General features: G+C 37.0%; 1 protein-coding gene across 1 annotated transcript; it reads left to right on the top strand.

Moving 5' to 3' along the window:
* Nucleotides 1-3,667: 3,667 nt before the first annotated feature.
* LOC125808962 (uncharacterized) lies at nucleotides 3,668-22,171 on the top strand. Its single transcript, XM_049488643.1, has 8 exons — nucleotides 3,668-3,798; nucleotides 3,877-4,102; nucleotides 4,187-4,321; nucleotides 5,207-5,429; nucleotides 13,867-14,053; nucleotides 19,839-20,023; nucleotides 20,662-20,793; nucleotides 21,859-22,171. Exons 1-8 carry the CDS (start codon nucleotides 3,702-3,704, stop codon nucleotides 21,862-21,864), a joined length of 1,191 nt encoding a protein of 396 aa, XP_049344600.1. The 5' UTR covers nucleotides 3,668-3,701; the 3' UTR covers nucleotides 21,865-22,171.
* Nucleotides 22,172-25,863: the final 3,692 nt, after the last annotated feature.

Here is a 25,863-nt window from a genome sequence, read left to right as displayed (position 1 = left end):
TTTGGTGACTTTTTTTTTAACTCTGTTAAAAATTCTTGTGAGGATGATTGAAAATTTATCTTCTCTTTTGTCCCTTTCTAAAGGTTTCTTCATATACTTTTTGGGAAAATTGATTGTGGGTTGTGCTATATTTGATAGCGCACAACAACAAATATGTGAAAACTAATACGGAACCAATGATGAAGTTTGTTAAAAGAACCAAACAGATCGCTCTCTAGAGTTAGTATATTATTTGATTGTTTTTTCTTAGGTACAAGCATTTTGTACGTCATTGCACTCTTCCTAGAGTATTAGTATAGAGACAATTAGTCCACTACTTTTACCTCAAGTTAACTAATTTGTCATATTTCTCCGTCTCTTCTTTTTAGGCATAATAAGAGATCAAGATTTCTTGAAACTAACAAATGTTCAAAATACACTATAACAAAAATAATTTTTATCGGCAATAAATATGCACATTAACGAAGAGTGCTAGAATCTTTACCGACATTAATTAATTGTCATTACATTCAATGTTGCTATGGACTTTAGGGACATATATATAGAGTACCAATTGCCTCGGAAAATTCATATTTAGCGACAATTAAGCTATTAATTGTTGTTAAAAATAATTTTTGTTGTAGTGGTAACTCTTTCTTTTGATTAAGTTTTTTGTTTTTTTTTTTATAATGAAGTAATAACTCTTTCTTTTAGCTTCTTTCAATTTAATTTGTCAAATGTAAACTTGGATACGGCTCGACATACTATCTTTTTGAAATATATGTTGAGCAACATACCTTTTTCTTCTTGATTGTTTGGAAAGTAAGGTCGTCTTTATTATTATTTGTGGATATATATTTGTGAGTTCAAGTGCTCACAAAATTATCCTGTAAAATTTTAATATGTTATGTGTCAAGATTTTGATTTAGAATATCCAGTTGTTAACAATTACATTTAGATGTCACTTACTGCTTGGTTGATAATTGCATTAATTCTTTGTAACTGCATACTATAATCATAACAATAACTATGGTTCAATTCCAAATAAGTTGGGGCTGGTGATATGAAACCTAAGCAATAATAATGACTATTCTGAGATAATGAGAAAAAACATTTATGATACTAACAATTTTAGTGTCATTTTAAACATACATGATACGACATACTATAATAAAAAAGAGAATGATGGAGGTTCATAAGAAAGGAGCCGAAATATTTTCATTTGAATTTAGTTATTATGTTCTTGACAATATAGTGTATGTATCGAAAACACGAATGTTACCAAATGATCATGTGTAAGCTCAATAAAATAGTTCAATTCGCACGAATAATTTACCTAGTCATATAATAAGCCACAAAATAAACTAGCTTCGTGATCACCAACCTATACAAAGTACTCTTCGAGTGTTTAGATTGAGTTTTTAAAATAAATTAGTTTAGTATACAATTTTTTGTATGTGTGATTCACATTAATCAATAAATTATATATAAGAAAAGTAAAAACATATTTTTAAGAAAATAATTGATAATAAAATAAATGTTATATTAAAAGGTTCAAAAGTTATTTTTTAAAAATGTGAACCTCTTTTAAAATATTTTTAATTCTTTTATTTTGTTTATCATAAGTTAAATAAGCTTTAAATAATATAAATTATTGATTTTAAAGTCTTTAATATTACGACTTTTAATTTATTAGTTTCAATAAGGAACGATGTAAAATGCAAAATTTAGTTAAAGTTCAAAGTACTAAATATTAGGACTTAGGAGTTCTTACCTATTATAAATAAAAGTAAAAATTTAATAGGTATAATTTTAATTAATTTCAAAGTCTTAAATATCATTATAATAATTTTGTTAAAGAATGACAAAAGTCCCACATCGGTGGTTAATGAGATGGGTGGATTCCTTATAAGGCTTTAACAATCCTCCTTCCTTTGAGTTAACTTTTGGGGTGTGAGTTAGGCCCAAGACCTAATTTAACATGGTATCAGAGCAGGGCCCATCTCACCCGATGTTGGGGCCCCCAAAATCAAAAATTGCCCATGCACCAGATGCTAAGCACTGGGCGTGAGGTGGGGTGTTAAAGAATGACAAAAGTCCCACATCGGTGGTTAATGAGATGAGTGGACTCCTTATAAGGCTTGGACAATCCTCCTCCCTTTGAGCTATCTTTTGGGGGCGTGAGTTAGGCCCAAGACCTAATTTAACATAATTAAATGACAATTATTTGAAATTTTTTTAGTAAATAACAATTTTATCTATTGTAAAGTTTTTTAACGAAGAGTTCAAATCAATCAACATTTTTAAAATCTTTGTGGTTCTCCTCCAAATTTTTGCCTATTTTTTTAATGTTGATTTTGTCCACAATTTTATGTATGACATGTTCAATCGTCTTTCTATGTATTTAATAAATAATAAAAATAATAACTCCATGTAGCAGAAGGTGAGAAGAACACCCTGTTCTATTCAATAGGAATATTATTGCAGTTAAACTAAGAACACCTTGACATATGATTTTACAAGAAAAGTAAATTTGTACTATAAAGAAGGTATATGTATATCATTTACGATAATTCGGGGGTATATTCGTCTTTTTTCCTTAAATCAATGTTAAAAGGCGAAATGGTCTAGGGGACCCTTAACTTGTATGTGTTTATATTATAGACTCTTTTACTTAATTATTTATCGACTAAACCCTTGACTTAATCAAAAGAAGATTTTTAAACCCCACTTATCATGTGTGTAGTTCACTCGCCCTCAAATGAATGATATGTCAAATCCATGTCACCTAAATTAATGACATGTCATAATTATCCTTATTAACTATTTTTAAAAATTATTATCCAAAATTATTTGATAAAAAGATAAAATAATATATTTTTAAATTTATTCTTTAAAATAAAGTTTGAAACTCCGTACATCATCTCCTCATTCCCACAAACAACCAAAATCTAAAGCCACCATCGCCGTCGCCGATGTGGCTCTTGCCGCCTGCCGGCGACCACCTTTACTCTCTCTTACTCGTCTTTATCTCCACTGCACACCCTTATCATTTTCATTTCCTCCTTCAAGAATGTGTCAATGCCAAAATTCGTTAAAGAAGATGACAAGAACGTGGAGAAGAAAGAAAAAGGGGTCAAGCAGGGATAGAGATGATTGAAAATGGAGGTAGAGTGGGTGAAGAAGGAGTTTTTTAATTGATTTTTTTTTAAAGTTCTATTATTTTATTCTTTCAATATTTTTAAAACTTAAATAGGATAGTCACTCGCCTTCACGTGCGTGAATTCACACACTTTTGCCAACTCATCCATTTTGATGCCACATAAAATTGGTGTCTTGGTCAATGGTCGAGGAGTTTAATAAATTGTGTTTTATTGAATTTTAAAAGTTTAATTAATAAAAGGTTAAGTAAAATGATCTACAATATAAACTCGTTCAAGTACATAACTCCATAAGACCATTTCACCATGTTAAAAGATAGGCAAAAGTTGGAAGGAAGACAAAAAATACACTAATATTACAAACATAAAAAAATATTAGTGCTATATGTGAACATTAAAAAATGACCTAAATCTTAATCCAAAAAACAAGAGATTATTTTTAGTTTTTTCTCATATATATCCAAGACCAAGCAAGAGGTCAATTGGGCCGTTTGAATTCAGGATAAAGGAAGATGGAGCCCTATCAATTGCAGTCGGGTCGTCGACTGTGCTACGGCTATTATGCTTCTCACTGGCCGCCTCATGCTCAGGTCTCTATCTGTTGCGTCATCACCGTCAACCCCTACCCTTCAGGAAATTGCCTCTAATCACCCTGCAGGTCTGAACGGAAGTACTTAAAAACCAAAGGAATTACTAGGATACAATTGCATCTAATCTGATTAAATTGGTTCTGCAGGTGTTGCAAAAGTAGTGCTTAAAAAGGGAAAGACACAACTATTTAAGGATGGAAGTCCAATGGTTTACAGTGGTGCTGTTGATAGAGTAATTGGTAGACCACCACCCACCACTGGCGATATTGTCCTTGTTGCTGATGGCTCAGAGAAACCTATTGGCTGGGGTTTTTACAATTCTACTTCTATGTTCCGTGTCCGGCTCATGCAGCTAGAAGAGGAAACTGCACAGTACTATCTGACCCTTTTTTCGTTGCAACCTCTAGCTAGTATTATATGAATATTCACCACCTTCATTGGTCTAAAATGGTGCAGAGACCCTTCTTCTGCGCTTAATCCAGATAAGCTACTGGAAACAAGAATTGCAGCAGCTGCTATGTTGCGTCAAAATCTAGGGCTTCCTTCTGCTCATACAAATGCATATCGTCTTGTTAATAGCGAAGGAGATAGGTATAATCATCACTCTCCCGAATTGTGTCACTTCTTATTTATTGACCTTATATTGTTACTAAATATCATTTCATTATGTCTACGTAGATGATATTTTTGGATAATTGCACAATGGACTTAGAAGGAGTACTCACATGCTTAACAGCTGAATACCTTAAATCATGACCTTGTTTATTAGTGTTTCTGGCTCTGTTGGTATATCAACCTTAGCCGTAATGCTTTTCAACGAGTACTGATTAGGGACTATGGTACTTGGTTGATGTAACTATTATATAAAAAAAACAGGGACAATTCCAACAAAACTAAGTAAAATAAAAAATGCGAGGGGCGAAATGGTGGAGAAGGAGAGGGAGGACTGCTAGCTAACTAATAAGTGATTGTGATAGCTATTTCTTACTTGGAAAGAATTAGTCAACCCTTGAAAATTAGGAAAGTTAGTTATCATGTTGGAGGTCTCAAGTTCGAAGCCCCTTGCCCGTGAAAGCAAGGGGTTTGCCTTTTGGGTCGAGCTCGTCGCACTGGGCATGCCTAGTGCGGGTTACCTCTCCTATTGGTTTGCGAGCTATTGCATAGGAGCGGGAGTTTTACCCTGTGCGGTTTTGGTGCGGCTGCGGGTTTTCCTTGTTATAAAAAATAATAATAAAAAATTAGGAAAGTTAGTTATTCATATTGAAGCAAAATTCGTAGAGCCAAAGCATGATAGATGTCTTTAGGGAAAAAAACATGTGTTAGAAATACATATGTCAAGTTTATATGGAGGTTGTTAATGTCTCGCATTGTTTTCAATAATAATTTCAATTATCCTACGTGCTCGAAAATGTCATTCATTTACTTCAATTGCAAGAAATTTGATATTTACATGTTACAAATATTACTGGATGACAGACTATCAGGCCTTATTGTTGATATCTTTGGAGATTTAGCTGTAATAGCTTCATCAGCTGCTTGGGTGCAGATGTACCAGCACCAGATAATGGATTGCTTGAGTAGATTAAATATTATCAAAAGGATAAGCTGGAGGCCAACTGTTGAAATCTTGAAGGAAGAAGGCTTAGATCTTTCTGATTTGAAAAAACCAGATCTAATCATACCTCAAACTAGGGTTAAGGTGAGATCTATATTCATATGGATATATTATGTGCCTTTCAGATTTCTCACAAAGTTTAAAACCAATTCAAATATTTGTTTGCTCTCATGGAGGTAATAGGAAAGCTAAGATAAGCGGTATGATATTATCGGACATGAAGTCCTGTTAGCATATAAACTTTAGATGCTAGGATTTGCAAAGTGCAGTGTGCAATCCGTCCTATGGCTTTCGGAGCATGTCCTCTGTTGTTTATTAAGGAGTCATCAGAAGTGTACTTTCCACACTTTGCGTGGTCATGAAGAAAGAATCAAAATATGATTGAATACTAATACCATAACATCGGGTATAAAATTATTTGATGGAATGAATTTGATGAGAAACATTTTAGGTTAAATATGAAAAAGCCAATTTAAATCAGTATATATCATTTGAATTAGAAAACCATGTATAAAACCCAACACAAATTTAGTTAAGGGCCAAGACTCTTCATAATAAGAGGAAAATCAATTAAGATGAAAAAAATTAAATTTGCATCTAAAGTATAATATGATGGAGAAACATTTTATGACGATTCATTAAAATGTCAAGTAAAGAATAGAGTTTTATTGAAACATAATTTGCAAACTTTTTTATCTTGGGCAAGGAAAATTTCATAAAGTAATTAACAATAATTTAGTTAAAATGCATTTGATTCATGTCACTCGGTAATCCACAACCAGAATAAGGAGAAAGGATAAAGATTCCAAAAACACAAGAAAGTAGGCGCCTAATGTTGACACTTCTCTTAAATTTCTATCTAAAATTCCTTAAAGAAAATCTTAAATTCATAGAAAGGGCTTTCAGTTATTAGGTGAAAAAATTAAAGAAAGCAACAAAAAATACATGAACTCAAAATTAGTTCTAGAGCTACTTAGATAAGAAGAAAAAATTGTTTTTGTCTCTTTCTCTTTCTTCTAATGTTTTCTTTTCCTTTCTCCTCTCACGCTAAACATGATGCCCTTAAAATAAGATTTGACTTTGTTGTTAGCTTATATATGAATGCGCTTAAAAGAATTGGTGCAAGATGGGAAAGCCTATGATCATGTTAATTGTGAATTTCTGGATTTCATTATGTTGAAGATGGGTTTCGGTGCAAGATGGAGAAAGTAGATCAAATATTGCATTTCAACTGTTAGGGTTTCGGTCCTTGTGAACGGAAAGTTGTGTGGTTTCTTGGGTAGTTCAAGAGGAGTGTGACAAGGAGACCCTTTGTCCCCTATGTTGTTCATATTAGTGGTGGAGGCTTTGAGCAAGATGATGGATAAAACTGTGGTAGGAGGTTACTTGAGAGGATTTTCTGCATCGATTTGCAGACAATGTAATGTGAGGGTGTCACATCTCCTATTTGGCGATGATACTTTAGTGTTTTATGATGCGGATGAGCTCAGTTGGAGTTCTCGAGGCAATTGTTCATTTGGTTCCAGGTGGTGTCTGTTTAAAAATCAACCTAAGAAAATGTGAGATCATCCAATTGGTGAGGTGGAAAATATTGGGGTCTTAGCAGAAGTGTTGAATTGCAAGATTGGGGGTTCTTCCTACTACTTATCTTGGTTTACCTCTAGGCGCCGCTAATAAGGATCTGGCAGCTTGGAAACCAATGGTAGAAAGGGTTGAAAAGAGACATGCAGGCTGACAAAAGAGATATTTATCTATTGGGGGAAGGAAGTGTTAATTAAGAGTATGTTGTCGACAGTGTTATCAAAGGCGAAAAGCGCAAAAAAGTTCTAAGGTCCGTTGGGGCTTTTAGTCCAAGGCTAATAATTATAAACCTGAATGACAAATATATGAACAAAGAGATTGACTTTTTTTATGATAAAGTGAAAAATCAATTGTCAAAATGCTCCCAGGCACAGTTACTGAGTTTTTTCTCTCTCCTACTTCCTAGGAGGGGATCCACCCTGACCCAACCTCTGGTGATCCTTCTGATCACTGGAAACTCTCTTTTCTTAGTACTAGCGACTTAGTACCAGCTCTTGATTGCCAAAATGCTCCCAGGCACAGTTACTGTGTTTTTTCTCTCTCCTACTTCCTTGGAGGGGATCCACCCTGACCCAACCTCTGGTGATCCTTCCGATCGCTGGAAACTCTCTTTTCTTTACTTTTTTTCTTTTTCACAAACCTTCTTCATCAATGGAAGATTGTATTTATTTCACGTTAGGTTTTAAATCTTTTGACATCGAACGACTCAAGGGGATAGCAGAACTTCTTTCAGTAGACAATCTATGATCTGGATCTCTCAAGTTTTGCGGGAAGCTTCGAAAACAAAAGGGAGCGTGGTTAAGAGATGGAGGAAATCAGAGGATAGGGCAGATTTTTTTTGTGCCAGAAATTACAACAAATTCGGTAGGTACATCAGCTTGATCAATGTGAGAGGAAGAAGAAGGTCTGTCATTATTATCCCGGAGCTAATGTTCAACTCAGGCTGGGGGGCTATTGCAGATAAAGTGGGAAGATTCATTGCTGTAAGGAAGGTTGAAGAAAACAGAAATTTGCACAGATTGGTTGATAACAACATTCCATATGCAGACACTCTCAGAAGCAGTAAATGGGCCAGCAATAAAGAAGCTGAAGTTAGTGTGGTGGCATCCTTAATGAAGGGGGGGCCCTATCTACATTGATGACAAATCAAACACCTTTGGTGAAGTCCTAAAGAGAAGTCTGGTGGGGAAATTTGATAATACGACTAACCAATTGCCCACACTATCTGATGTTAGGAGATGGTCGAACAGGATTTGGAAGATAACACATGGGCTAAAAATTTATGAGATGGGAGACGGAAGTTTTTTGTAGAATTTGCAAGTCGAACCACGGCGGAGAAGGTAATAGCAGGAGATTGGACATGGAATGAGTCCATGCTCCGGCTAGTATGGTGGAACCCGATGGTAGGAACAATAGAAGGAAAAGACAGACCCAACACAATCTGGACCAGGATTGTGGGACTTCCTCTCCATCTCTGGTCGGAAAAAATATTCAAGGTCATTGGAGACTCCATTGGGGGCTGGGTCGAGACGGAGGAGGAGACGAAACTCCGTAACCACCTCAAATGGGCAAGAATCAGAGTCCGAGGTGATGGGTCTAAAATACCTAAGGAGGCAACCATTGTTAGTGCCAGAATCGCCTTCTCCATGCAAATTTGGACAGAGTCGCCAGCAAGAATCAGTGTTGAAGAAGACAAAGGTCAAAATTATCAGCCTTCGAGTCTTTACATGCAGGGTAATGGAGAAAACCCTGCAGGTGGCAGTTCTAAACCACGTGCTGTTACTGCAAACACGTGAATTTTCAGAAAATTCAAATCTGAACTTGGGCCTGCCTCCTGCGGGTAAAGGTAAAGGCCCAATGCTTTCAACTTTAAAAAGCCCAAACTCTATTCCAAAAGAACCCAACCAAAAGATTGTGGTGTCATGTGAGGAGCATGTAAGCACGACTGAAGGTTTAAATGAACTCAAGGAATTAGCTTCTAAGCTCCTTAAAGCCTTCGAAGGATGGATACCCATGGCCGAGACACGCAGCACACCAAACTTGCCGGAGGAGGTGAACGAAGGGGAAAAAATGAACTTGTGTCCAGAGGATGTAGTCGACGGGAGGAAAGAAGGCTGTAATGAAATTCAAACAGAAAGAGCAGAGGAAGGTACAGGGGCCCACAACATGCAAAGATCAGAAGGAGACCTTCAAATCCAGCAGATCCATGATGCAGAACCAGTGAATATCCAAACCCCTTTCACCCAAGAAGAAGCTGAATCAAACACTTCTAATTGGGTCAATTCCCACATATTGGAACTAAGTAACACTTACGGGGTTGCTTTCGAAGGTTTTGAAAAAGAAATTTTATAGCTCCTTATGAGAATTGATGAGAGGAAATCTGTTTTGGATAAAAAGGGTCAAGCAAAGACAAAACTCAACTTCAAAAAGCAGAGGCATTGGGAAGAATGAATTAAAGAATTTATAAAGTCCTGTTTGAATGAAGAAGTAGGAGGTGGCAGGATCAGAGGGAGAAATCTAAGCTTAACTTACCAATGAGAGTTAACTTAGTCACTTGGAATGTAAGGGGACTCAATAAACCTAGCAGCAGAGTCCTGGTGAAGAGTTTGCTTCAAAAATGGAAAGCAGATGTGTATTGTCTTCAGGAAACAAAACTGAGTAAGAACGTAGAAGATATAGCTAAACAGTTATGGGCATGTAGATGGATGCGATGTGGATTCATGGAAGCAGAAGGTAGCAAGGGGGGTATTTTGTTCATGTGGGATAGCAGGATATGGACCGGAAATCAGATTGAAATAGGATATCATTCCATCACGTACGAATGTATATCAACCCAAACTTCTTTCACTTGGTACCTCACTGGAGTGTATGCTCCTCATACCACAGAGGAAAAATTGTTGTGCTGGGAAGAAATATCAGCAATCAGGGAGCTATGTGGGGACACTGGGTGGCTTGTTGTGATTTCAACACCAACAGAACCATGGGAGAAAGAAGAGGGTGTAATAGAATTACAAATGTGATGACTGACTTTGCTCAATGGATAAAAGATATGGAGCTTCATGACCCCCACATGATTGAAGGGAAATACACATGGTGTAGGGGTCCAAATCGTCCTAGTGCAACTAGACTAGACAGATTCCTCTTCTCCATGGAATGGGAGGAGACCTTCAACAACATTAGGCAAAAAAAAGTGCCCAAGGTAATGTCAGATCATAGTCCAGTCTTACTGGAAAGTGGGAATTGGGGGCAAAAGAGGTCAAGCTTTAAGTTTGAAAACTGGTGGCTAAAGGTGGAGGGTTTTATTGAGATGGTACAAAATTGGTGGGATGAATTCCTAGTAGAAGGTTGCTCGGATTACAGGCTTAGTAGCAAACTAAGGATGCTGAAACAGAAACTTAAAGACTGGAGCAGAGCTACTTTTGGGGAGATGACCACCAAGAAGAATAGTTTGCTTGAAGAATTGACTGAACTTGATCTGTTGCAGGAAAGTAGAGAACTATCCGAAGAGGAGATAATGGTGAGAACAACAATTGTAGTAGAACTGGAGGAGCTGGCCAAGAATGAGGAGTCCAAATGGAGACAAAAATCCAGAGTCTTGTGGCTAAAGCAAGGTGATAACAACACTAAGTTTTTCCAGAGAATGGCTAACGCTCACAGACAGTATAATACCATTGATAGATTGATGGTGAGAGGTGTGGAAATTGTGGAACCTGGAGACATCAAGGTTGCTATGATAAAGTTCTACAAAAAGCTCTACTCAGAATCTGAAAAATGGAGACCAACATTTGACATGTTAGGTTGTCCAACCATCTTACCAGAAGAACAAGAGTGGCTACAGAGACCTTTCTCAGAAGCTGAGGTGTTAAATATCATCAAACAATGTGATGGTGATAAAGCTCCTTGCCCTGATGGTTTCACAATGAGCTTCTTCAAAGTTTGCTGGGAAACTATAAAGGATGACCTGATGGGGACTATTCAAAATTTCCATCATAAGGAGATGTTTGAAAAATCCTTTAATGTCACATTCATATCATTAATACTAAAGAAGGCTGATGCAGAAGAGCTAAAAGATTTTAGATCAATTAGTTTGATTGGAGGTGTCTACAAGATAATCTCCAAACTCATCACCGAAAGGTTGAAGTCTGTTATGGGGAAGCTGGTAGACGAGCATCAGATGGCATTCCTGAAGGGTAGACAAATTATGGATGCCTCACTCTTAGCAAATGAATTGGTGGATTCTAGGGTGAAACAAAAGATTCCAGGGATCCTTTGCAAGCTTGACATTGAGAAAGCCTACAATCATGTCAATTGGAATTTTTTATTGAAAGTACGGGAAGATATGGGATTTGGGAGGAAATGGATCAACTGAAACAAAAGATTTCAGGGATCCTTTGCAAGCTTGACATTGAGAAAGCCTACAATCATGTCAATTGGAATTTTTTATTGAAAGTACGGGAAGATATGGGATTTGGGAGGAAATGGATCAACTGGATAAGGTTTTGTATATCTAGTGTGAAGTTTTCTCTAATCATTAATGGCAACACTGAAGGTTTTTTCTAGTCCCAAAGGAGATTGAGGCAAGGGGAACCCATCTCACCCTTTTTGTTTATCTTTGCCATGGAGGGGATGAACCACATGATCAGGAGGGCACTCCCTCGTCTCACCATTTTTGAAGGCATATCGGGTCTACATGTTAATTGGCAAAAGAGCTTCTTCTACCCAATCAACAAAGTAGACAACATCGAACTACTTGCTGCTAACCTTGGCTGCCAAGTAGCTACTCTTCCTACTAAATATCTTGGCCTTCCCCTGGGCGCTAAGAACCAAGAACTGGAGGTTTGGAGTGAAGTTTTGGTGAGGTGTGACAAAAGATTGGCAAGATGGAAAAGCCAATATTTGTCTTTAGGAGGCAGACTAACACTTGTTAAATCTGTGTTGGATTCCATTCCCTCCTACATGATGAGTTTATTTCTCATCCCCAAAAGTGTTGTGAAGAAAATTAATCAGCTTAGAAGAACTTTTCTGTGGAATGGCAAAAAGGAGAACAAAGGCTATAGTCTAGTGAAATAGGATGTTGTAACTCTCAATCAGAAGCAAGGGGGGTTAGGAATCAAGAAACTAAGCTTGCAAAATTCATGCCTACTACAAAAGTGGCTATGGAGGTTCTGTAATGAGGACTCACCTTTATGGAAAAGAGTCATCACAGAAAAATATGGCCTCCAAAGCCATTGGAATACTGAAGAAGTTCTGGGAACTTATGGCTGTAGTGTCTGGAAAACCATCAGAAGATTCTGACCTCAGTTTCATAGCAACATAGCACTAAAGGTGGGTAATGGTTTGAAGATCGATTTTTGGGGGGAACTTTGGATAGGAGAGGAGAGTTTAAAAACTCTATTTCCTGATTTGTTCATCCTTAGTCAACAAAATAGAGCCACAATAGCCCAGGTATGGAGCCCACAAGGCTGGAATTTAGTATTCAGAAGAGCCTTATATGACTGGGAAATTGATAGAGTTGCAAGTCTTCTGTTGATACTAAACAACTTCCCTGGATTGTCTGATGTAGCTGATAGAACAATATGAAAGCTTCACAACAAGGGCATGTTCACTGTGAAGTCATGCTACTGGAACAGAAATGTTACCCATACTCGGTCCACAACATGGCCTTGGAAGCTTATGTGGAAACCCAAGATTCCCCTAAAAATCTCTTGTTTTGTATGGTTAGTGTGTAGGAAAGCTTGCCTAACTCATGAAGTACCACAGAAAAGAGGTAGACAGATTTGCTCAAGATGTTTTATGTGTACATCAGATGCAGAAGTAAACAGTCATTTGTTTCTTCACTGCAAAACAGCTGCAAATCTGTGGAACACGTTTTTCTGCTTGCTTAGAGTGCACTGGGTGATTCCAAAAACTACTAGAGGAATGCTTAACAGTTGGAAAGGGATTGGAAGAAGAGAATCAGAGGAGGACTGGTGGGAAATGATACCTGCATGTATTTGGTGGACCTTATGGAAGAAAAGAAATGCAAGAGGTTTCGAAGACAAATTCAACAACATGCAGAAGATCAAGATGAATTGTCTCTGTCTTCTTTATTTTTGGTGTAAACAGGATAGAGTGGGGAATATAGAACTTTTTGTTGACTTCATAGGGAAATTGTAAAGCCACTTAGTATAGTTTTTGGTTTTTTTGCTGGAATGGTGCCCCTCTGGGTTGTAAGTGACTGGGTTGTAAGTGACTGTCCTCATTATCCTTGATGCTGAGTACTTTGTGAATACACGGTTACCTTTTCTAAAAAAAAAAAGTGAAAAATCAATTGTTTAGTGTCAACTCTTCCAAAGAGGCTCATTGGCAAGGAAAGTATGCCTTAGAACCTTGATGACGACACTGAAGCGCACATAAAGTGAGGTGAAGCGCTCAACACGTTTTGAGCCTTAGGGCTTATGTGCGCTTAAAGCGCGCCTTTGACAACACTGGTTGTCGAGCATTCCCACATATTTCATGTCTTTGTTACATGCCCCATCAAGTGTTAGTGGAAAGCTGAAAAAATCTCCGGAGAGATTTTATGTGAGATAGCTCTAGCGGGGAAAGGACGTTTCACTGGGTAAATTCGGCGATTGTCACTACATTGAAGTGTTATAGTGCATTTGAAGTATCTTCCTACAAACTACGCTTATGGTTGCACAATTTTTGAATACTGAGGACCAAATCACAACTTCCGAAATAGTTTGGTGACTGATTCTATAACTTGTTGTATAATCTGCATTTAATATGTGAGCTATGTCTAGCATTGGAAAAAGGGAGTTGGAGAATTAAGAGCTCCATATGCTTAAGATTTAAGTCGTGGTATGCAATGTTGATATCCTTTTCAGTTGTATGAACTTTTCTGTTAAGTATCAATCTATGCAAAGATTTGTTAACAGGTTTACTCTTTTTTCTGGTTGAGGTAATGGAGAATCAGATGTCATATTTGATATCCTTGGATGGCCAAAAGACGGGGTTTTATGCCGATCAACGTGAAAACCGTTGCTTCTTATCTACCATTTCAGAGGGTCGTAGAGTTCTTGACATATGTTGCTATACTGGAGGGTTTGCTCTGAATGCAGCATCTGGTGGAGCTTTGGATGTTATTGGTATCAATTACTTCCATTGTCTTGTCAATTGTTATATGCACAGTTAAGTTACTACTTTGCATGTTACTTATGCAATAAGATAGCGACAATAACTACCTCTTATTGGGGTAATTTCTTAGATGGTCACTCAATATTTATTTTACTGCGCAGAAGTTAGTGGACATTTTTTCGAAATGAAAAAGTCACTCGACTTTGTCCAACTATGATTGGAAAATCATTTTTTTTTTTGTAACAGAAAGTCACTCTACTTTGTCTTAATATCATAAAGATAATATTATGTCCAGTTGTTCACTATCACCAATATCATAAAGATAATATTATGTCAGGTTGTTCACTATCACCATGTCTCCTTTGTTTCCTCCTAATAATTTTCTCTGAACATACCCAAAGTACAAAATATTGTTTTGTGACTGGTGATATTTAGGTAAATTTGATTGACTTTTTCTGTACAAAAGATACTTATAGTAACTTTGGTGCAATAATGTGAAAGTTGAGTGATTTTTGTTCTTTGCTTGCGTTTAATGCCTTGGCACATAAAATGAAAAATTGTAGTACCTAATCTTTTCCTAGAAAAATAAGTAAAAAGTTATTAGGAAAAATACATTAAATCCCCCCTCCACAAAAACTTGTCCACTTAACTTAGTTTAACACTTCAACTTTACAGGCGTTTATGTACCCTCTATTTTAGTATGAAGTGAAATGAATGCCCCCTTAACGTGTATGGCAAAGATTTTTTTTTATCAGTTTTTGAAAAGTGCGTGAAAAGGGAAAAATAACATTAGAATTGGTCCAAATTGTACATATGTCATCCTCTTATTGGATGATATTTTATTTTTCATTTTAGGTTTTCTTTTTCCTTTCTCTCTTTTGGTCTTCTCCCTTTTCTCTTCCTCAGCTTCTTACTTCACAACGACCATCTCCCTCAATAATTATCTTTTCCCTCATCTACACCATACTCTTTTTCTTTGTAATAAATTGGATTAATGTTATACATAATAAAGAAATATCAAATTTGTTTCTTAAATAGATGTGGGTTTGGTTGGTCAGAAAATATGTTTGCAGATGCTATTTTTCTCCAATAAAGTGGAACATGTAAATATTTCCTTTCTAAAATGCTAATTAAATCACCTTCCTTAGATTCTTACCCCTTATAAATCAAAATTCCAGATTCAAAAATAGAGACTCGAACCATCTCACCTTCACCGGAAATCAAATTCCAGCGACCTTGGTTTTTCTCGGTAGAATTGTCCATCTTATCTATAAAGTATAAACTATCTTGTTGAGAAACCTGTCGAATTTGAGCGGTGTATGTGTTGTGAATTTGATAACTGAAAAAAAACTATGCCGTGAAATGTGTAGCTTATAGCCATGGAAATGGGGGTGATAAAGTAAGGAAAGAAGGAAGAAGAAAGGAAAACTTAAAAACTAATAATAAATAAATGACAAAAAATAAAAAATAATTTAAAAATGGTTTTATACATCTATCAGGCGCGTGTATAACACTCATGAATATTAATCCGAAGTTGTTTTGGGAAGAGGGGGTATTAATTTCACTTCAGACTAGAATAGGGGTACATAAATGCCCGTAAAATTAAAGTGCTAAACCAAGTTAAGTGGGCAAGTTTCGGGGGGGGGGGGATTTTTTTTTTTTTTTAATGTATTTTCTCAAATTATAGTTACATATGACTATGATAATTTACCTTATAAAAAAAAACATATGACTATGATAATTATTAGAAGTAACCATAACAAAACTCTAAAAGCAAAAAATGCTAAAAATTTACTTTTGTTGTCCCAATTTATGTGTCACACTTTCCCTTTTTAGTCTGTCCTATAATTAGAAAGAATTTAACTTTAAAGTTCCCCTTCAACCCCTAATGAATTTAAATTTCTTTCTTCTTTGCTTAAAAGTTCCTTTTTATTTTTTGGATTTTATTATTGAGTCCTTTTATTTGGTTGTCTGCAGTATATGTTCTTTTTGCTCATTTCCAAGAAAATGCTCCATAGCTCAACTCCACGCCTCATAAAGTTAGTGCATTTATGTTTATCAATGTTCGACCACCAATCTCATAGGGAGCTCATAATTTAGTGTTAGTTCAAGCGAATTGGACATTTTTTGTTTAGAGTTTACTCCCTCCATTGACTTTTACTCGTCCACAATGGACTCTGCACATCCCTTAAGGAATAAAAAATGAAGTGCATATAATCTTTGATGAACTTGAGAAATGATTTGGAATGAGTAGTTAATGCTGAGGATAAAACATAAAAAAGAAATTCTCTCTCTTGATATGCGAAAGTGGACAAGTAAAAGTAAATGGAGGGAGCACATAGAACTATGCTCTGCAGGATCTAACTTTTCTCTCTTTGGGAAATGTGCAAATTTTCTGATTACCCTCTTCCATGGTGCTCTCGGCTGTAACATTACTCCGACAATCCATTTCCTATCATCTTTTTCTGATTCTTTCTTTGTCCGAGACTCTTTTCCTTAATCCTCATTCTTTTACTTGCTGATACTTCTTTCAATCCTATCCATTTTGTCTCCGTGATGCTATTGATATGCCTCTATATGATTTTTTTTTTTTTTGACTAATCACCATTCGCCGAGTAACTTGAGCCTACATTACAGTGACGAGAAGGTGGATGTGGTGAGTTAATAAGGAAGTATGGGTAGAGTTTTCATTTTCTAAGAAGTATGGGTAGAGTCTGTTTTCTCCTCTGGGAAAAATCTTTCGAAGAAGTGAGTCTGTGACAAATGGTATGAAATCATAGAAGGAAGAAATATTTTATGAACAGGATTACATCTGATAGACTTAATGTTCTGGGTCTATATGTGTGCATGAGGTTGGCAACAGAGGGGCAAGACAACATATGTAGAAATTGGAATTATTAGAGCCAGTTGTACTCATGTCGTTTCTTCCGGAACTTTAACATAATGGGGAGATTTATCAAGGTGGTGGCTACTAACAGCAACAATAAAGCCACGATCTTATCCCTGAGATTAGAAAAAATGTTGGATGACGAAGTTTTGGGAAAAAATAAGAAAATTTGTTATAGAAGGGGGAAGTAGGAATGAACCACAAATGGTTAGTAGTGAATGGAGCTATAGAAGACTGGCCAAAAAATGAGATCAAAGTGGTGAAAGATGATTTACTTGATCCTAGTCAGTTTCGAACTGAAACGAGCTCTTTAAGGAGTAGGGTGGAATATCACTGCAGAGGTTTGCTGGGTTCCTTTTTTGAATTATTTGCAGAAGCCTCCATGTTACATGGATACAACACTGGGCCAGTAAAAAAGTAGAAGATCCCGATAGAAGTCAAGGTTAAAGAGCTGAATGATAAATATTTCCTGATTGAATTTCCTTTGAGGATGGAAGCTGAAAGAAATAATACGGGAAAATGGAAGTTCAATGGTAAAGAAATTTCTCTAGAATGGTGGTCCCCGGCTCAATCTGTAATAGAAGGAACTGTAAGCCAGAGAAAGTGTGGCTCAAATTAATGGGTTTCATATCTTCAAAACTTGAGAGCTATATCACCATGTCCATGAATTGCCTAACCCCATATAATAACATATCATTTACGGATATCCTTCTCTTTCAATCACACTAAAACCCAAGCTTGTGAACTCAATAGAGCCATATCCTGCATACAAATAAAGCTAAGCGTTAGCAACTGCTGCATTCAAATAGAGACCATTGTTCAAAATATTATCGTGAATCTTCCTCCCTGACTAGTAGCCCAGTTTTTGCTTAAGCAGAAAGAACAGATGGAGCAGTTAAATCATTTGGCTTTGTGTTCCCTCTTCCACCCTCTTGAAGAAATTTCCAAGCCTTAGGTGCAATCCATTTATTGTTAACCCATGAATCATATCTGTCCAAGATACCACATTCTCTTCCACCTCCCGTTCCTCACCAACTCACTAAGAAAGTATTCCAAGACCATGCATTCTGCTCTGGCATTTCCTCAAACAACGCCAGGTCTTACTCAGGTGCCCAATTTACAACACCCACTTATCACAATGTTCCACAAAAGCACACCCTCTCGCCGTGTTCGTTAAAATACAAAGCATTGTCAGGAAGGAGGCTTTGGTACCATTTGTACAGACAAACTTCAAGGATCATGACATAAACGAGTTAATACCTCAGATGGTCACTCAACTATGCACTCTTCTCTCAGAAAGTCACTCAACTTGCAATTTTCACTCAAAAGTCACTCAACTATCCACTATTTCCTCGGAAAGTCACTAAACTTTGAATTTTAACTCAAAAGTCACTCAATTAATTATCCACTCTTTCCTCAGAAAGTCACTCAATCTATTTAATTATTTTTTAATTAAAATTTGATGATATTAATTGTTTAAATTTAGGATTAAAGGCAAAATAAAATGGGTCATATTATATTTTTTAATGGGTCGGGTTAGGTGGGTGGATCACTAAATGGTTTAAATGATATTTTTTATTTTTTTAAAATTTTGATTTGTTATATAAACAATTACTATCAGCAAATTTTAATTAAAAAATAATTAAATAGATTTAGTGACTTTCTGAGGAAAGAGTGGATAGTTGAGTGACTTTTGAGTTAAAATTCAAAGTTGAGTGACTTTCTGAGGAAAGAGTGGATAGTTGAGTGACTTTTGAGTGAAAATTGAAAGTTGAGTGACTTTCTGAGAGAATAGTGTATAGTTGAGTGACCATCTGAGGTATTAACTCTGACATAAACAGAAAAGTATTCAATTGATTTCAACTCAAAGTAAAAGTATAGTAGTTCTCAACAAAAAGGAAGTGCAAATTACAAGAATTTGGATTATAAAATGCTAATCTAAACCAGCGAACTACCTTTTGGTATATTCCTTGTATACGATCAGGCCTTGGCCATTTTTATGAACGAAAATAGGTTTACTTGATATAAAAAAAGATGAAATTAAATCTAAACCAACAAACTAAAAATCAAGGCTGTGACCTCAGCAATAATGGCAGTGACTTAACAGTCTTTAGAAGGAGAAGAATAGGGAAGAGAGAGGAAGAGTTACAGAGATACAGATAGAGAGATAGGAAGAGGAGCAGAAGAAGAGTTGAGAAGAAGAAAAGAGTCAATTTGAAGAGAATGAGAATTCTGTTTTGATTCTTCACTACCTTCTTTCACATTTCCTCTATGCTTACATTGATAAAAGAGAGATGATGTGCCAAGCTGTAGCAATGTGACATTCGACCAGCTCACGTGCCTCTGACAATTGAGATCATTATTTGATGAATGGTGCAGAGAAGAACACCGCAGAAGACAAAAAGGGGAGCATATCGGTATGTACCTGTGGTGAGGGGTATATACCTCTAGAGTCGCAATAAAGAAGCGGAGAAAGATATTGGCTTGTTTTGTTTGTTATTTTCTCTGTTCTCTTTTTCTCTGATATTGTTTATGACATGGAGGAGGATTATACACCCCATAGCAACTAATTCATAGATAACAAAATTAAAAGAAACCCGTGCTTCTCGCTTCCTCACTGCTCTCTCATTTGCACGCTATGCACTTTCTTCATTCCTTGAACTTCACAACGAGTGAAATTGCATTCCAGCCGTCATTGAAAGCAAGAAGATAGATTCTTATTGCTATCATTTTAATCAGCAAGTCTGAGGACTTGTTCAAGAACGCGAGCAAAATTTGTCTTATTCCTCAGGGGTGTACCAGAACGTTTGTGTAGATCGTATGTGCTGTTTTAACCTTGGTACTACTCTGTAAGTTTGCTTCTGATTTTCTAGTCTAATGATGAGTTAATTCCACTCCTTGGTTTGAAGGTGTTGATACATCATTGCCGGCTTTGCAACTTGCCAAGGAAAATGTTGCTTTAAATGGCCTGGATCCTCGAAGGATATCTTTTCTTCGGCAAGACGCAACTGAGTTCATGAAGGCTGCTGTTTCTAGAAACGAATCATGGGATATAGTTATACTGGATCCTCCTAAATTGGCACCTCGGAAGAAGGTAATTTGCAATGTTTTGTATGGACTTCAGTATTGATGTCTTGTTGCTTGGGAGCTTACTGTTAAAATGTACTCTGTTCAGACTCTAAAAGAGATTTGCATTTGCTGTGTAGAGTTTAGACATTGCTCGATTTCTCGATTCTGGTTAATGAATTATTATGTAACGCGTTGGTCTTGGAAAGTGATGTGGTGCCTCAAGCATTGGTTGTTGGATCACATGGCTAATGGATTTGAAGAATACTTTTACTAGAATGTTTCTAGTAGTGAATGGTGATCAACTTCTATATCAAGAACCAGTGCATACAATGCATTAACCATTTAAGAGTAACTCTTATGAAATTATAGAATATGACATGTAAGTCACTTGTCTTGAGCCGAGGGTCCATCGGAAACAGCCTCTCTACCTCCCAAGGTAGGAGGACTTCTGAATATGCTTGGAAATAGCGTCCTGGTTCCTAACTTCCTCATTTGTGAGGACAAATCATATTTGCCTCTGTTGTCTACGATTCATCACTTCTATTCCATCTCAATCTGCATTCCAACTAATTGGAAGGAAAAAGCTTCTCTACGACGTCATGTTATTTGTTTCAGAGCTCGTTCATTTTGAAGTAGTTTTCACTTTTCTCTTACTTAATCCAGGTCTTAAAGAATGCGTCTGGAATGTATAGGAATTTGAACAATTTGGCCATGCAGTTGACAAAAAGAGGTGGTCTCCTCATGACCTGCTCATGTTCTGGAGCTATGACCCAAAGTGGAATGTTCTTCCGCATTCTTCAGGCAAGTTAATTTCTTTTTAATTCAAGAGCAAGCAGGAAGATATATCGGACTCCATTGGAGTTTTTGATGACCATATAAAAAGTCTTTGAATAGTTTCCCGGCAAAGGAAATTTGTGTTTGAATAACTGTTTCTGAAAAATGGTTTGGAATTTGTTCTTCCCTAACATTTACATTTTCTTTTTATTTCGGAGGAATGACTATGGTAGTAGTACGAAACCTGTAAGAATAAAGGGACCCAAATTCAGTGGCTACATAGTTTTTGCACCCAAAATCCATTCGATGCTCTGGAATTGGATGTTCAATTAATAGTTTTGTTAAAATACAATGTGATCTAATAGAACACCATGATATAAGGTGTAAAGTAGACTTTAGTGAGTCAATTTTAACTTTGACAACTTTTGCTCTGCTCGTTCTTGGTTTTACAATGGTATGTAACATGGATGAGGTCAACAAATAACTAGATGTTGTTTATATATGTGAGAAATTAAAACACGGGAGAAATATTACCAAGATGTACGAAGACAATTGTCTTTTTCTATCCATACTTTACATTTTAAATAATACTTCGTACATGTTTCCAATGTGAGACACACTAACTAAGTATTACTATATACACATTATCTATGCACATTAGCTGTCTAGCAATATATGTCATATCACATATGTATGTGGATAGACAGAAACTTGTTTCTCCTCCTATGTCTTCCTTGATGACCATTAGAATACTGATAACCATATCACTTCAATGAAGTATCCTCCCTTATTGTGCAAAGTGGGCCTGCAGGCTCCATGAGCACATTTCAGGTAAAACTAGCAGAACTACATACACATAGAGATGTAGTTAAAGACAGATCCACCAAGTGGAGTTTTTATTCAGCAGCAGAGATATTTTCTGTTTTAGAAAGCTCATGTCTGATCTTTCTGGTACTTAATGTAGCCTCTTTCCAAAAGAGGACTTGCTAATTTTAGCTATGTTGTAATCCCAAACTGAACTGTATGTTAATTTCTTGATCCAGTCCATGAAACGTAGGTTGATTGATGTGTTCTCTGGTTTGCTACACTTAGGGTGCTGCGTCAATGGCTGGGAGGAAAATCACTGTTGTTCGTGAGGCAGGAGCAGCATGTGACCATCCGATTGATCCTGCCTATCTAGAGGGAGCATATCTCACGAATATCTTGCTTAGAGTGCTGTAGATGTCTTTTTCTGTATATAGAATGAAACTCGTTGTTTACGACAGGCTGAATCAATTTTAGGAATGGAATCTACCGGTTCCTAAGAGACTAAATGAATTTCTTTTTCATTATCCCTTTCCACATTAATCCTATTCTTGTGTTGGCTCCTTTCATAATCGTAACCTCTTCATGTTTGCCACCTCACCTTTTCTTAGTTATTTTACTGTTGATGGTTGAAGTTAGTTTGAGCTGCTAATTGAATGAAAACGAAGATGTAACCCTAAATGAACGAAATAAATAGTTTGAACATTGTCGTTTTGAAACTGCAACTTCAATCCAGCAGATGATGCACATACAAGGAGAATTCTAAATCTGCATTCTGGCATCACATCATTATATGGCAGGCATGTTACTTGGTGCATGGTCATTCTTAGTTGGTGGAGCAATTTGCCTGGTTAATTCCGTTAGAATGAGACCTCAACATTCCTTCACAACCATCTTCATAGAGGGACTATGGCCTTTTAGGCAATAACAGGTCTGTGATGCCCTTATATGTTCTGGTCTGCACGGGCGCTACATTGATGTATTAAATGAGTGTATAGCCTTGGCTGACCGGCGCAGATAATCTTTGAAATTTCATCGTGATGGGGGATATATCATTGCAATTGTTGGTCTTCAACGAGGAATTCCTAATAAGTGCAAGTCATCATCTCATATTGATTACATCCCTGCCTTTTGTGCACACCACCCGTTGCTCTTATCGGTTGAACGCTCTGATGAAATATTCAATCACATCGATGTGGGCAGTTCGCTGCCAGCGACGTCACGAGAAGTCCATTAAACCTTATCATTTAGACGAAGGAGAACACGTAAGAAGGTTTTTGTTGGTGAACCTGCAGAAGGATCATTATTGAAACTTGCAAAGCAAAACAACCTGCGAACATGTTTCAATACATGGGGTGACGTGTGGCTGGGGGTGCTCTGGCGTCCTGCTCGCGCGTCTCCCTCTCATCCCTAGCGTGTGCTCCCATATGCACATTGGCTGGCTAACGAACCCTGGCACAGAAAGCGCCAAGGAATATTAATGACACTCGATAATGGATGGTCGGGGGGTGCTTACGCGCCTTTAGTGGAGTATGGAGAGGACGTGTGCTTCTTTTGAAATAGAAATGACTCTCACCAATGGATATCTTGGCTCTTGCAAAAATACATGGACTATATCACACGAAAATCGGCAAAATGGGGGGTGTTTCTGCTCCGGGGCTCGTTTGACCTTGAAAATGGGTCGTTTCGGCCGTTAGGGCCAACTGGCTCCATAACTAAGGTCTTAACGGACGTCCATGAAAAATTTCGACAAAATGACGTTGGAATTCTGGATCACCAAAAATCTATGGACTATAGCACACAAAAATTGGCAAAATAGGAGGTTTACCTGCTCCGGGGATTGTTTGACCTTGAAAATGGGCCGTTTTGGCCGTCAGAGCCAACTGGTTCCATAACTAAGGACTTAAAGGACGTCCATGCAAAATTTCGGTAAAAATAACGTCGAAATTTTGGATCACCAAAAATTCATGGATTATAGCACACGAAAATCAGCAAAATGAGGAGTGTTCCTGCTCCGGGGCACGTTTGACCCTGAAAATGGGTAATTTTGGCCGTTAGGGACAACTGACTCCATAGCTAAGGTCTTAACGGATGTCCATGAAAAATTTCGGCAAAAATGACGTCGAAATTTCAGATCACCAAAAATTCATTGACTATGTACACAAAAATAGGCAAAATGGGGGTGTTCTTACTCCGGGGCTCGTTTGACCTTGAAAATGGGCTGTTTTGAAAGTCAAGGTCAACTGGATCCATAATTAAGGTCTTAACAGACGTCAATGAAAAATTTTGGCAAAATTTATGTCGAAATTCTGGATCACCAAAAATCCATGAACTATAGCACACGAAAATTAGCAAAATAGGGGGTTTTCCAGTTTCGGGGCTCGTTTGACCTTGAAAATGGGCCGTTTTGGCCAATTGGATCCATAGCTAAGGTCTTAACGGACGTCCGTGAAAAATTTCGGCAAAAATGACATCGAAATTCTGGATCATCAAAAATTCATGGACTATAGCACACGAAAATCGGCAAAATAGGGGGTGTTCCTGCTCCTGGGATCGTTTGGACTTGATAATGGGTGGATTTGGCCGTCAGGGCCAACTGGCTCAACAACTAAGGTCTTAACGGACGTCCATGAAATTTTTTGGCAAAAATGACGTCGAAATTTTGGATCACCAAAAATCAATGGACCATAGCACACGAAAATGAGAAAAATAGGGGGTTTACCTGCTTCGGGGCTCGTTTGACCATTAAAATGGGCCGTTTTGGCTGTGAAGGCCAATTGACTCCATAACTAAGGTCTTAACGGACGTCCATGAAAAAATTCGGCAAAAAATGACATCTGAATTTCGAATCACCAAAAATCCATGGACTATAGCACTCGAAAATCGGCAAAATGGGGGTGTTCCTACTCCAGGGATCGTTTGACCTTGAAAATAGGCCGTTTTAGCCGTCAGGGCCAACTGGCTCCATAACTATGGTCTTTACAGACGTCCATGAAAAATTTCGGTAAAAATGACGTCAAAATTTCGGATCACCAAAAATCAATGGACAAGCACACGAAAATCGACAAATTAGGGTGGTTTACCTGAAGCTCTTTGACCTTGAAAATGAGCCGTTTTGGCCATGAGGGCCAACTGGATCCATAACTAAGGTCTTAAAGGACGTCCATGAAAAATATCGACAAAAATGAGATAGAAATTTCGGATCGCCAAAAAATCCATAGACTATAGCACATGTAAATTGGTAAAATAAGGGGTTTACCTGCTCTGGGGCTCGTGGATGAGTTTTTCAAATGGATCTCGAAAATATACGAGGAATCAATTTTTTTTTTGCGTCATACTGACATTCGAGCCCAAAGTTACGATCATTTGAAAATTCAGCATCTTAAAGATTAAAGGTAGCTTTGAATTTGGGAATTTCAAACGGCCATAACTCGGGCCTCAGATGTCCGTTTTAGGCGATTTATTTTTTCAACCTGCGTATTTTTTTGAGATCTACACAACCAAACTGGCGTAAGGCGGTTTGAGCGAGCCAATTTTTTGAAAAACGTCCTTTACTCATTCTTATATGAGTAGATATATGATGAGAAAAAAAATAATAATTTAAATACAGGGGATGAGTTTTTCAAATAGATATAAAAAAAATACGAGGAATAAAAAAATATTGCGTCAAACGGACATTCGAGCCCAAAGTTACGATCATTTGAAAATTCAGCATCTTAAAGATGTTCGGTAAGCTTTGAATTTGGGAAATTTCAAACGGCCATTACTCGGGCCTGTGATGTCCGTTTCAGGCGTTTTGTTTTCAACCTGCGTATTTTTTTTAAATCTACGCAACCAAACTGCCTAAAGGCGGTTTGAGTTAGCTGATTTTTTAAAAACGCCTTATACTCAGTTTTATATGAGTAGAAATATGATGAGAAAAAAAAAGGAAATTCAAATAAAGGGGATGAGTTTTTCAAATAGATATCGAAAAAATATGAGGAATAAAAAAAAAGCTGCGTCAAATGGACATTCGAGCCCAAAGTTACGATTATTTGAAAATTCAGCATCTTAAAGATTGAAGGTAGCTTTGAATTTGAAAAATTTCAAACGGCCATAACTCGGGCCTCGTATGTCCCTTTCAGGCGATTTTTTTTTAACCTGCGTATTTTTTCGATATTTACGCAACCAAACTGCGTAAAGGCGGTTTGAGCGAGCCGATTTTTCAAAAAAATGTCTTTTACTCATTCTTATATGAGTAGAAATATGATGAGAAAAAAAAAATGCAAATAAAGAGTATGAATTTTT

Source organism: Solanum verrucosum, unplaced genomic scaffold, assembly GCF_900185275.1.
Source record: "Solanum verrucosum unplaced genomic scaffold, falcon-dt-bn FXZP01000277.1, whole genome shotgun sequence".
NCBI lineage: Eukaryota > Viridiplantae > Streptophyta > Magnoliopsida > Solanales > Solanaceae > Solanum > Solanum verrucosum.
This window is presented reverse-complemented; position numbering and strand designations above follow the sequence as displayed.

What these genes read in the sequence shown, in the direction of transcription:
- LOC125808962 (XM_049488643.1), top strand. Translation starts at nt 3,702, where the DNA reads ATGCTTCTCACTGGCCGCCTCATGCTCAGGTCTCTATCTGTTGCGTCA. An exon ending in TGCCTCTAATCACCCTGCAG is followed by an intron (nt 3,799 to 3,876) that starts GTCTGAACGGAA and finishes TTGGTTCTGCAG; the next exon opens with GTGTTGCAAAAGTAGTGCTT. An exon ending in TGGAGCTTTGGATGTTATTG is followed by an intron (nt 14,054 to 19,838) that starts GTATCAATTACT and finishes CTTGGTTTGAAG; the next exon opens with GTGTTGATACATCATTGCCG.